This window comes from Anarhichas minor, unplaced genomic scaffold (assembly GCF_050575085.1).
Source record: "Anarhichas minor isolate MPS153535 unplaced genomic scaffold, ASM5057508v1 ptg000074l, whole genome shotgun sequence".
Taxonomy (NCBI): Eukaryota; Metazoa; Chordata; class Actinopteri; order Perciformes; family Anarhichadidae; genus Anarhichas; species Anarhichas minor.
Genome location: NW_027466520.1, coordinates 408,640 through 422,897, shown reverse-complemented (window position 1 = coordinate 422,897; position 14,258 = coordinate 408,640). Strand labels below are relative to the sequence as shown.

The following is a 14,258-nucleotide window of genomic DNA, read 5'->3' as shown; positions in this document are numbered from 1 at the left end:
ACGGAAGAAGACGGAAGCGGAGAGCCAAGTCTTTGATATCAGGGAGGAGGTGAGGGAACCCAGGCTTCTTCAGACAGATGGAGAAAAGTTCGGCATTAATCTTCTGCTCCGAAAGTGTTTTTATTACTCTGCAATACCGCAGGACGGCAGATCACACGTAAATCAAAAGCAAAGGCTTTTGTCCAGGGATTAAAATAAACTGTTGGACTATAAATCCATCACAGAAAACCCATAAAACGTTATGGCGTTCATAAATCTGAGATACAAATAAGAAGAAAGAGAATAAAAGACACGATTCATGTGATAAATATTATCTCTGCACTTATTTATAACAGCTGATGTGCTGATTGGAGGCTGCTGTCCATGAGGATTTGGCACCATCTCCTGTTTAATACTTTTATTTTGAAATTACCCATGAAACAAACTTTTACTCTGAAATTCCCCATGAAAAATAGTTAATGACGCCTGTAGTTTATAACTGTGCATATACTTTAATGTATTAATACCAATGGGATTTAATAACCTGGTAAACTGTAATACTTAATTACATAAAAATACTTTTTAGCATGTATGATAACAAAGAATTATAAATATTAACACAATAAACTATAATGTCTTGAAGAACTTTAAACTGTAAATTGAACTGTAGGTTAAAGAGGTTGGATTGATTTAAAAACATATATTAATACTCATTATTATAAATAGTAACAAAAACTATAATTTAATAACAAATAAGGATTTCATACTTTAAAAAAAAATTATGATTATGACAAATAACTGAACAGTTTGTAACCCAATAAACAAATATGTTTTTATATAAAAAATAAATACACTTAATAAAAATTCCAAGAATATTTTAAATATAGTACCTATATATATATATATATATATATATATATATATATATATATTTATCATTAAAAAATAATCTTATTTAATATTTGAAAGGATTATTTAAAAATGAATAAATATAACTAATTCTGGTTATTGTTTATTAGGGATATTTTCTTAAAAATAAATAAACAAGAAAAGAAAACATCTCAATGTGTCTCATATAAGCTTTAATTTCATAAATAAATCACAAAATGGTAAATTGTACACATTTGACATTGTGTACAGAAACACAATGTCCCCATGAATCATGACATCACAGTTATCAATTATTAATTATAGCAAAGAGCAAATATACTTTCCGTGAGTTCAAACCACCAAACAACCACATGTGGTAACATTTCGGAGGTCACATGATGAACACATCGACACAAACAGGAAGTCAGGAGCTCCTGGTGCAGCAGCACCAACAGTGACTCTAATGTTCTCTGATAGGCTTAGATGTGTGTTTGTGTCATTATTCCATCTAACAGCTCTGTGATGTGTATAAATAATGAACAGATATTGGTTTAGATATGTTGTGGTAAAATTCATTTAGCTTATTGTGGCTAAACAAACACGTTCTCTATTAGTAGCTCCAACATGGCCTCCAGAGCTGTGCCTCCTGCAGCTCTTCTTGTCCGTGTCATCACAGTAAAAACACATACAGTACATTCTTTATGAAAAGAAAGAAACATAAATAAACTATTGTGATCCCGCTCTCCTACATTCCACTAAAGCTGCTCCAGAACCCCATAAAACGGCTACTTTATGAGGTTTAATAGTTCATCTGGGGCCGGTTTCACAGTGTAAACTCACTGCTGCGTGACCTTTACTTATGTTAAAACCTTATTTATGTGATATCAAACTATTTAATGTGTCGCATACATACTTACTTTATAGTCTACGTCGCCTTAACTCATTTTAAAATCCATCTTTACTATTTATAGATGATATATTTTACTTCATTTGCATATCAAACATATTCTATCTTTACTAGAACGTGTGCGTATGTTTAAGGGTTAATGTCTCACAGAAATACATGTTGGGAATAAACTCGCTGGAAACATTTCCCTTTACACTCTTAGAAATAAAGACCCAAAAGGGTTCCTACCGAACGGTTCTAGCCAGAACCATTTGCTTCTGAAGAACCCCTTTTTTTTGAAGAAAGAGTTCTTCAAGGATTGTTGAAAGCATGTGTGATTAAAAGGGAACGCCCACAACCCCAAGAACTGTGATTGAGAACCAGGATAGTTGTGTGGTTCTTTAAGGTTCTAGATTAAACCCTTGGAATATTAGAGGGTTCACGGTAGAACCCCCTGGGTGGGTTCTAGAGGAAACCATTGGCATATAAGGGGGTTCTTTGTAGAACCCTTTGGGTGGGTTCTAGAGGAAACCATTGGAATGCACACGGGTTCACGCTAGTTCCTCCTGGCTGGGTTCTAGATGAAACTGCTGGAATATAAAGGGGTTGTGGTTAGAACCCCCTTGGTGGGTTCTAGATGATACCGTTGGTCGACACATGGTTTCACGGTGGAACCCCCTGGATAGGTTCTAGACGTAACTGTTGAAATATAAAAGGGGTCTCTGTGGAACTCCCTGAGTGAGTTCTAGATGAAACCGTTGGAATATGAAAAGGGTTCTTTGTAGAACCCCCTGGCTGGGTTCTTGATGAACAAAAGAGGGTTCTTTGTAGTTCTAGATGAAACCCTTGAGATACAAATGGGTTCACGGTAGAACCCCCTGGGTAGGCTCTTTTTAGCACCCTAAGAAGATTCAAAGGTTCTGGATAAAACCCCCAGAGAGGGTTCTGTGTGGAACCATTTACACCAGACAGTTCTCTATAAAAAACCCTTGTCATACGGGTTTGTGGGTGGAACCTTTCACATATGGTGTCTAGGTAGAACCTTCTGAAAGGGTTTCAGGTGGAAAACCAAAATGGGTTCTTCTTTGAGAACAAACTTGAAGAACCCTACGTGGTTCTAGTTTGCACCTTTTTGTTTGTCAGCGTCAGGAAAGCAGAGAGCCACATTGTTACCACGTCATCATGGTTCTCCGTGGTTCTCGCTGTTCTTTTGGGCCCGAAGCCAAAAACCGAGTCCGCCAGACGCTCGCTGTCGTCGGTTCCTTATAGTAGTTCTAGTCCGGGGGGCATGATAGTCCATTTGGGATCCCTTCTCTCATGGCGATACAGTAATTCTCACATACATGTCACAGCTATCATCATCATCGTCATCGTCATCATCGTTGCATCGGCGCTGCAGTACAGTGGTCATCAGAGAGGCACATACTTTAAACATACAATATTGCACAATCCAGTGAGTAGACACAGCTGTGAACTCTGGCACTTTTACCACACACACACACACACACACACACACACACTCTGTAACCTCGCCTGGCCTGTTTAGTGTGTGTGTGTGTGTGTGTGTGTGAGAGCAGACTTTTCCAGTGTCTCAGTGCATCTTAAAGGAATAAAAGATAAACTTCTGCGTGACTTTGACCTCTTAAAGTCGTCGCATTAGGAGCTCGTTTGTCAGAATATTTAAAACTTTTCATTTTCAGTTTTTACACAAAGGTTGTCAGAAGTTGTTGGATTTGTCGTCGTGCTTCAGTTTACCAACAGAACAAACTGTGGATGAGTTTTAAACAATACACAGATCAATGAGATCATGTTTAGCTGCTATTTCTACTTGTTTATTATAGTTTAAATAAACACCATCACACAATGCTCACTGAGAACTCTCTGCTCAGCTGTGTTTGCTCGTGTTCATTTAATTGATATTACTGCTGGTGTTTGTTTTATGATTGTCATGCCTAGTTATGAGAGGAAACATTTAGCAGTGTGAGCATCTAAAAACAATCGGACTTCAAGCATCCCTACAGTCAGCGTTTCATAAAATCCTTTTTACTCGTATGTTGTTTTAAATGTTTCCTCTCGTGTTTAAATAATATTTAATCGTGCAAAGACAAACTGAAGCTCCGATATTAATTCTCTGGATTTTGTTCCTCTTGAAATCAGCGAACCTGAAGTCAACTGACGAGAGTTTCTTTGGTTTCTTTTGATTCAAAATGTTTTGGTGTCCGTTTGACCGGCGATGTTCAGCTAGTTGATGTGTTTGAATAGAGAGCTGCAGGGATGAGGGGTTCAGTGTAGTCCAACAGGAAGTTAACTTCCCGAAGGTTTCCTCCACACAAAGACACACGGGATAATGCATTTGGATTTTGGATTATTGCAGTTAATGCAAGGAGACAAGGAGATGGGGCGAGGAGACGGGACGAGGAGACGGGGCGAGGAGTTGGGGCGAGGAGTCGGGGCGAGGAGACGGGGCGAGGAGTCGGGGCGAGGAGTCGGGGCGAGGAGTCGGGGCGAGGAGTCGGGGCGAGGAGACGGGGCGAGGAGACGGGGCGAGGAGTCGGGGCGAGGAGACGGGGCGAGGAGTCGGGGCGAGGAGTCGGGGCGAGGAGACGGGGCGAGGAGTCGGGGCGAGGAGTCGGGGCGAGGAGTCGGGGCGAGGAGACGGGGCGAGGAGACGGGGCGAGGAGTCGGGGCGAGGAGACGGGGCGAGGACTCGGGACGAGGAGATGGGACGAGGAGATGGGACGAGGAGTCGGGGCGAGGAGTCGGGGCAAGGAGACGGGGCGAGGAGTCGGGGCGAGGAGACGGGGCGAAGAGACGGGAGAAGGAGTACAATCAACAGAAGTAAAAAGCTAATGTTAGGCTATAAAGGAGCTCCACCGCGGTCACATGACTTCACGTCTCATTCGGACTCTCGTTCACTGACCTGTTTTATATCAGACAGCTAAACGTGCTCGTGTTAAACACAGACCTCATTTTCAGACGTCTAACCAGAAACACATTGACTTTGAGACGAGGAAACAGGAAGTAGAGAAACGCTGACTCATTTCTGGGTTTGAGGACTCGTTCCTGCAGCTCTCTATGCAGACTCTGGCTAAAGGGATTCTTGACCCCGAGCACGTCCACATTGGTGGACAGCAAGTATATTGTGAGGCCTGTTGGAGGAGATCTCTTGGTTCTTGTTTTTATAAATGTCACATATGAAGCAGATGCTCCAAACCAAAGCAGCTCTGGTGTCTCGCTCAGGATGTTTTTATAAATGTCACATATGAAGCAGATGCTCCAAACCAAAGCAGCTCTGGTGTCTCGCTCAGGATGTTTTTATAAATGTCACATATGAAGCAGATGCTCCAAACCAAAGCAGCTCTGGTGTCTCGCTCAGGATGCAGTAGATCTAGACCTGTCACCTTCTGGCCACCAAACAACCATGTTACATCTCTGCAGAACCAACAAAGGAGCTCTCGGTTACCGGACTTTTCTGCTCCGGCACATCTTTGGTGTCACAAACCCTTTTCTGCAGAGCGGTTCTGTGTGGTCTACAGGTTCTGGTCCAGCCAGTGGATGTAGTTGTTCATGCTCCTCCATCCGACGCTGGACATCATTGGCGGGAACGCGAACACCATGCAGCCGTGGAACCCGTCCTCGTAGTGGTCGCTGGTCACCGCGACGCCGGCGTCCCGCAGTCGCCTCACGTACATCAACCCATCGTCCCGCAGCACGTCGAACTCGCAAGTCATCACGTACGCTTTCGGCGTCCCGCCGAGGACGCCCTGCTCCGCCAGCAGCGGCGCCGCCCGGGTATCCATCAGCTCCGGCACCGCGCCCATCACCCGCGGCGATCCTGTTTCCCTCACCATGGGCCGGAAGTGCTTCCTGCGTTCCGCCGGGAGCAGAGTAGTCCAGTCCAGCTTGGAACGCACGCCGGCACCGATGGCCCGCTGGTCCAGGGAGCTGTGGTTGTTGGCGAGCAGGAGGGGCTCCAGGGAGGCGTCGGCGCCCAGGTACTGCAGCCAGAAACGGGCCATGACGGGCCTGTAGAGGATGGGCACGGCCCGGTTCTGCTGGTAGGACGGGGTGTGGAAGTCGAGCGCCTGCAGCACCGGGTAGATCAACGCCTGGACCTTGAACTTCACCGTCAGCGTGTCATCGGAGCCGAGCTGTGGACATGAGCACGGTTCATATAGAGGATCAGGACTACACTGAGACTGGTTCATATAGAGGATCAGGACTACACTGAGACTGGTTCATGTAGAAGATCCGGACTACACTGAGACTGGTTCATATAGAGGATCAGGACTAGACTGAGACTGGTTCAGGACCAGTTTAAAGTTCCTAACAGTAACTGTAACTTGCTTCTCTTGATGCCGTTAGATGAAGACTTAACATTGATGTTTTCTCGTCTACCTCTTGGGCCACAGCGGCCGCCAGGTTTCCCCCGGCGCTGTCCCCGGACACACACACCCTCTCCGGGTCGATGCTGTAGTGCTCCAGAACCTGAGCCGACAGGAAGGCCCGCGACGCCGCCAGCGCGTCGTGGTACTGATCCGGGAACACCACCTCTGGAGCGAGACGGTAACTACAGCGACAGGATAGGAAGACGACGTTAATATGTTACGTGACACTTTACAGAACCCACTGAAGTAGCTCATAAAATAAAAAAAACTTTTATTAGATTCAGATGTTCTCCTGCAGACATTTAGCAGAACTTACTCAACAGACATGACGACAGAGTCCAGCTCCTCCGCCATCTTCCGACAGAGACGGTCGTATGATCGCATCCCTGTGAAGCGGGCAGTGATGCTGATGTTACGCAAACTATAACGAGTGTGTTATTTATCTAGTTGGTTTATCACAGTGATGAATGTTTGTTTGAGTGAACAATCCTCCTCTGCAGCTTTCAGAGTTTGTTTTGAATCAACACTCACGTCCGCTGCCCAGCGCCCATCCTCCGCCGTGGAAGTATACCACCCCCCTCTTGGGCTGCCTCCCCCCCTTCGGCTGGAAGACCCGGGCGGGCACGCCGCCCAGCGAGGAGTCGGTCACGTGCACGGCGGAGCAGGAGCGAGCCTCCACTTCCTCCACCCAGGACACCACCTGGTTCAACAGGTGGACCCGGTGACACACGCCCAGCGCGTGAGCCACGTCGCTCTGCAAGTGCAAACACACACCTGGGGGTTGGTTCATGGCTAGAGGGAGTTTCTACACCTGAGAGGACTCAGAGTTTAGATTCACGGGTCAAGAAAGACAAAACTGTATTCGTAGAAATGAAGTCATTATGTGTGTCGAGGGGTTTGTCTTTGAGTGGCATCTGGTTCCACAAATGTTTTACCCTAAAACCTATGACTTGTATCTTTATTTTTTTCAAATCAGAGTTGATCCCTCCCTGACATTCATTTTAATGAGGTGGAAATGTTGAGTGACATTACTTTAAATAAGTTGAAATATTCTCCCTGCCACTGAAAGAACATTGGAATATGTTGAACTATTATTCTCCTTTTAAATAAAATAAAAACATTAGAATAAAGTGGAAATATTCTCCTTTAAATAAAATAAAAACATTAGAATAAAGTGGAGATATTCTCCTTTAAATAAAATAAAAACATTGGAATAAAGTGGAAATATTCTCCTTTAAATAAAATAAAAACATTAGAATAAAGTGGAAATATTCTCCTTTAAATAGAATAAAAACATTAGAATAAAGTGGAAATATTCTCCTTTAAATAAAATAAAAACATTAGAATAAAGTGGAAATATTCTCCTTTAAATACAATAAAAACATTTGAATAAAGTGGAAATATTCTCCTTTAAATAAAATAAAAACATTTGAATAAAGTGGAAATATTCTCCTTTTAAATAAAATAAAAACATTAGAATAAAGTGGAAATATTCTTCTTTAAATAAAATAAAAACATTAGAATAAAGTGGAAATATTCTCCTTTAAATAAAATAAAAACATTGGAATAAAGTGGAAATATTCTCCTTTTAAATAAAATAAAAACATTAGAATAAAGTGGGAATATTCTCCTTTTAAATAAAATAAAAACATTAGAATAAAGTGGAAATATTCTCCTTTAAATACAATAAAAACATTTGAATAAAGTGGAAATATTCTCCTTTAAATAAAATAAAAACATTTGAATAAAGTGGAAATATTCTCCTTTTAAATAAAATAAAAACATTAGAATAAAGTGGAAATATTCTTCTTTAAATAAAATAAAAACATTAGAATAAAGTGGAAATATTCTCCTTTAAATAAAATAAAAACATTGGAATAAAGTGGAAATATTCTCCTTTTAAATAAAATAAAAACATTAGAATAAAGTGGGAATATTCTCCTTTTAAATAAAATAAAAACATTAGAGTAAAGTGGAAATATTCTCCTTTAAATAAAATAAAAACATTAGAATAAAGTGGAAATATTCTCCTTTAAATAAAATAAAAACATTAGAATAAAGTGGAAATATTCTCCTTTAAATAAAATAAAAACATTAGAATAAAGTGGAAATATTCTCCTTTAAATAAAATAAAAACATTAGAATAAAGTGGAAATATTCTCCTTTAAATACAATAAAAACATTTGAATAAAGTGGAAATATTCTCCTTTAAATAAAATAAAAACATTTGAATAAAGTGGAAATATTCTCCTTTTAAATAAAATAAAAACATTAGAATAAAGTGGAAATATTCTTCTTTAAATAAAATAAAAACATTAGAATAAAGTGGAAATATTCTCCTTTTAAATAAAATAAAAACATTAGAATAAAGTGGGAATATTCTCCTTTTAAATAAAATAAAAACATTAGAATAAAGTGGAAATATTCTCCTTTAAATACAATAAAAACATTTGAATAAAGTGGAAATATTCTCCTTTAAATAAAATAAAAACATTTGAATAAAGTGGAAATATTCTCCTTTTAAATAAAATAAAAACATTAGAATAAAGTGGAAATATTCTTCTTTAAATAAAATAAAAACATTAGAATAAAGTGGAAATATTCTCCTTTAAATAAAATAAAAACATTGGAATAAAGTGGAAATATTCTCCTTTTAAATAAAATAAAAACATTAGAATAAAGTGGGAATATTCTCCTTTTAAATAAAATAAAAACATTAGAATAAAGTGGAAATATTCTCCTTTAAATAAAATAAAAACATTAGAATAAAGTGGAAATATTCTCCTTTAAATAAAATAAAAACATTAGAATAAAGTGGAAATATTCTCCTTTAAATAAAATAAAAACATTAGAATAAAGTGGAAATATTCTCCTTTAAATAAAATAGAAATATTGGAATAAAGTAGAAATATTCTCCTTTCCACTACAGGACATTTGCATAGAGGTGATAATAAACGAGCAGTGAGCAGATTAAGCAGGGCGTGTAAACCTGTCCTACACGCTGAGTGGGAACTTGTTGATCCACACTGATGCAGAACAACACAAGGTTTAGTGTGTGAGCTGCGGAAACATGTTGTGTACAGCAGCAGGGTCAAAGGTCATCAACTTGTTACTCCGATCACCAAATGCACACGATACGCTGGTTCACCTCCTGACCTGCTCATGTGACCATTAGTAGTCCTTTGTGTTCTGTTCTGTTACATTATATAGATTTATATTTATATACTGTTCTATTCTATATAAACATGCATACATAACAATACTTATTACACTGTATTCTCTAATTCCCAGCCCAGTTATTATTAGTCTATTATTTTCTATTGTACTATAGTACTGTATAGTTTATAGCATTCTATTCTATTCTGCTATATTGTGGGATATCCAACTGTAATCTATTGTGTTCCATTGTACTCTCTACTATAGTACTGTACAGTACTGCCTATTACGAGATATAGTATTCTGTTCTACTATCTTCTTCTACTATAGTGTGGTACAATGCATAGTATTCTATTGCATTCTGTATGTTACAGTATATATTATATTTGAATGTACTATATATATGTATATAGTATTATATTCTACTATAATATAGTATGTTACAGTATATAGAATTATATTTCAATCTAGTATAATATACAGTAGAATGCAACAGTATATAATATTGTATTTTATTGTCAGGTGTTATAATTAAATCTGTTGTGCTGAGTTACTGTTATTTTACTAAATTTGATGCTATTCTGAATCATATCCCTTTTCTTTCCCACGTGATATTTCTATTTATTTCTATTATTATGTGCTCTGTGATCTGTCCTGTTTACTGGTATTGTTTGTGTACTGTCAGTCACATTACTCTTGTTGTTATTATCTCTTATTATCTCTTATTGTCTCTTATTGTCTCTTATTGTCTCTTATTGTCTGACCCACATCAACCTGTCCTCCAGCTCTCACCGCCTGCATGAAGCTCCGGAACAGCGCGTCCAGCAGCATCAGCTTCCAGGGCTCGCTCACGCCGCTCGGTAGCGGCAGGTAAACGTAGTAGGCGGCCGCGGACAGCAGCACGGCTCCGGCCAGACGGAGCCTCATCGCGGCGGGACTTTTGTTTTCTACCTTGAAGCCGCACCGTTCGTGGTGCGATACGGGTCAAACTCCGCCGGTTGAAGTTCGATCGTTGGCTCCGCTCAGGGTACGACGAAACACGGAGGAATGACCCCGATTTCAAAATAAAAGCCGGGATTAAAATTTTCGCTCGATAACGCAACGACGATGTGAACAACATGGGGAAATTCTCTTATTCTGAAAGCGTGTTTCGGGAAGTTGTGTAAACCTTGCGTAATGTGGTTGCTGATGGGAAATGTAGTTTTCGAAAGCCAATATAAATGTATATATGTATTTATATATATTTATATTTACAAAAAGACAATTGAAAATGATAATGGAGATTATTTTTGATATTATTATTATGCTGATTATTATTATTAGTTCCGTTATTATTATTATTTGTATTTTAATTTTGAGAAAGATTGCTTTGATACATTTCACATTGATTTATTTTCATTATTTAACTTACAATAACTCATTTTTCCTCCTTCCTCTGTTTGATTCATTAAATGTCCACCAAATATAACCATGTAATTAAAGTCTTTGTGAATCCAATTTTGTATTAAATTCAAAGTTTTAAAAACCAGACTACAAACATGTATTTGTCTGAATTATTATGCAATATAGCCCCGTGTGAAACCTGATGTGAACCTCTAATCTAGTTGAGCAGAAAGCATTATGTTACTGTTGATGAAGTCTGATGATCTGACTTTATTCTGCCCTCTTCTGGATGTTTACTGAAACAAATGTTCTAACTCATGATATATGAAGTATGGCTGAAATAACACAGTGATGAAGCAGAGCATCTTTTTTAATCATGTTCAGGAATGATGTGCAAAAATCCTTTCATGTTTCCCATAATGCAGTATATCTCTCCTGTCAGATAATTAGCCATACCTGCCTTCAACTGCTCACACCTGTGTCCAGTTAATCATCAAGGTAAGATGGGTGAGCTTAAAAAGAGCTCCAGTGTGGCTTCAGTAACTTCCTGTTTTCAATCTGGTTCAGTTGTGTGGTTTTGTAGGAGGAGTGATTGAGTTTGCTGCTTCACTGGCCTACAACTGTGGCTGAAGCCATGGGGTTTCTCTTACAGTAAGTTTTAAACTCTTTTCTGTTTAATTGTTTAAGTTTTTCCACTCATTAGTAAATCATAGTAACTCTGGGATGTCTTGTCTAGATGGTTTCTGTTGTCCTTGCTAGCTGTTGGAAGACATCAAGCACATGGTAAGTTTAGTCAAGTTGTGAAGCTTAAATGTTTGTATGCATGGACCAACATGTCTGCTCTACAGGTTTCAGTATTAGATCTGCTGAGAAGCATGGCGATAATGAAGTACCAGTTGCAGGCTATCAACCATATTCAAGTGACTTTAAAACTGGAGATGGATTTTCATGGAGGACTTGGCTTCTTGGTGGTGGTGGTTTAAAATCAAATGTATATAAGGCAAGTAGCTACAAAACGCAACTAATTACTAGCCTGAAGCTAAATCTCAGCAACCACATGATCAGTCTGTGCCAGAAATCCAGTATTCATCAAACTATCCTCAACAGCCACAGGTAGCAGAGTCTGGGTATCAGCCCCAGTGGCAGGTGCCCCAGGTTCCGCATCATGCCCAGCAGCAGCAGCAGCAACTTGGTTCTTTTGCCCAACAACAGCAGCAGCAGCAGCAACAACAACAACAACAACAATTTGGCTATCCTGGGCAGCAGCAGCAGCAGCAGCAGCAGCAGCAACTTGGCTATCCTGGCCAACATCACCAGCAACCTGGCTATCCTGACCAACAGCACCAGCAACCTGGCTATCCTGGCCAACAGCACCAGCAACCTGGCTATCCTGGCCAACAGCACCAGCAACCTGGCTATCCTGGCCAACAGCACCAGCAACCTGGCTATCCTGGCCAACAGCGCCAGCAACCTGGCTATCCTGGCCAACAGCGCCAGCAACCTGGCTATCCTGGCCAACAGCACCAGCAACCTGGCTATCCTGGCCAACAGCCCCAGCAACCTGGCTATCCTGGCCAACAGCCCCAGCAACCTGGCTATCCTGGCCAACAGCCCCAGCAACCTGGCTATCCTGGCCAACAGCCCCAGCAACCTGGCTATCCTGGCCAACAGCCCCAGCAACCTGGCTATCCTGGCCAACAGCCCCAGCAACCTGGCTATCCTGGCCAACAGCTCCAGCAACCTGGCTATCCTGGCCAACAGCCCCAGCAACCTGGCTATCCTGGCCAACAGCCCCAGCAACCTGGCTATCCTGGCCAACAGCCCCAGCAACCTGGCTATCCTGGCCAACAGCCCCAGCAACCTGGCTATCCTGGCCAACAGCCCCAGCAACCTGGCTATCCTGGCCAACAGCCCCAGCAACCTGGCTATCCTGGCCAACAGCCCCAGCAACCTGGCTATCCTGGCCAACAGCACCAGCAACCTGGCTATCCTGGCCAACAGCACCAGCAACCTGGCTATCCTGGCCAACAGCACCAGCAACCTGGCTATCCTGGCCAACAGCACCAGCAACCTGGCTATCATGACCACCAGCAGCCGCTGCCGTGGGTGCCCCAGCAACCTGGCTATCCTCCCCAGCAGCCAAAGCTGCCCTGCCCAGCTGCCACCCCGTGTGCCCCGGCAGCCTGGCTATCCTCCTCAGCAGCAGCAGTGTCCCGAGGTGCCCCGGCAGCCTGGCTATCCTCTCCAACAGCAGCCGCAGCAATAGCGGCCCAAGGTGCCCAGGCAGCCTGGCTATCCTCTCCAGCAGCAGCAGCGTCCCGAGGTGCCCCGGCAGCCTGGCTATCCTCTCCAGCAGCAGCCGCAGCAGCACGAGGTGCCCTGGCAGCCTGGCTATCCTCTCCAGCAGCAGCAGCAGCGGCCCGGGGTTCCCCGGCAGCCTGGCTATCCTCTCCAGCAGCAGCGGCCCGGGGTTCCCCGGCAGCCTGGCTATCCTCTCCAGCAGCAGTGGCCCGGGGTTCCCCGGCAGCTTGGCTATCTTCTCCAGCAGCAGCAGCAGCGGCCCGGGGTTCCCCGGCAGCTTGGCTATCTTCTCCAGCAGCAGCAGCAGCAGCCCCAGGTGCCCCGGCAACCTGGCTATCCTCTCCAGCAGCAACAGTTGTCCGAGGTGCACCAGCAGCCTGGCTATCCTCCTCAGCAGCAGCCGCAGCAGCAGCAGCGGCCCAGGGTGCCCCGGCAGCTTGGCTATCCTCTCCAGCAGCAGCGGCCCGAGGTGCACCGGTCTTTTCCAGTCTTTGTCTGGTATTTAGGTAGCAGCTAGCTCCCATGGCTCTACGTACCTCGGCTTCCGCTGCATGGTCATTTCCAATGTCTACGTGGTATTCCCTATATAAGAACAGGGGCCCTATCTCATTTCTGTTGCCCTCTGGCCAATCAGGCTCTTTGTCCGGTCTAGCAGCTTGGATTATGAAGTAGGTTCCTGCTAAGCGAAAATGATGGCCCTGCAAAAGATTTTCCCTATCGGGCTCATCAGGTTCTGGCTCTCTCGGGGGTGGTCCAATACCTCCTCTGGTAGCAGTCTAGGCTGTCTTCTACCTGGGGATTGTTCCCTGACTATGTTGAATAGAGCTGCAGGAAAACCGTCCATTTGTCCCGGTTGCGGGCCCTACCAGTGGTTCCAGGGGGTCTAGTCCCCATTCGTCTTCTTCGAACACGTATTGTCCGGACGAGGGACACTGGGAGGTGCACTTGGGGGTACAGGGTACCGTATGAGTGGTATTTCGGTGGTTTCCTAGATGTGGGTTTTGATTTGGGTTCACCGGGAGATTTTCCAGGCGAGTTTTGAACGTTCTGTATGTGTTTGGGTCTCTGAGGACCAGAACGATGTTTTGTGTTGGTCTAGCGTTGGCTATGAAATTCATTATTGCTTTTTGTGCTTCTTGGGATTGGTAGTGGAAGTTTCCATTCCCGAAGAGGGTGGTGACAATGATTTCTCCCTGGTTTACCATTCCTAGTCCTTTTCCTAGCATGCTTGTGAGTTTCCTTTCTTGGTCTTCGACACTCATCCCTTGTGGGCATGGGTGATATGGTATGTGTAC

At 42.7% G+C, this 14,258-nt stretch overlaps 1 protein-coding gene across 1 annotated transcript; it reads right to left on the bottom strand.

The window, feature by feature from the left end:
* Positions 1-1,040: 1,040 nt before the first annotated feature.
* LOC142937545 (neutral cholesterol ester hydrolase 1-like) lies at positions 1,041-10,364 on the bottom strand. Its single transcript, XM_076080529.1, has 5 exons — positions 10,072-10,364; positions 6,655-6,877; positions 6,440-6,509; positions 6,134-6,305; positions 1,041-5,886 (listed from the first exon to the last, which is right to left on the bottom strand). Exons 1-5 carry the CDS (start codon positions 10,204-10,206, stop codon positions 5,266-5,268), a joined length of 1,221 nt encoding a protein of 406 aa, XP_075936644.1. The 5' UTR covers positions 10,207-10,364; the 3' UTR covers positions 1,041-5,265.
* Positions 10,365-14,258: the final 3,894 nt, after the last annotated feature.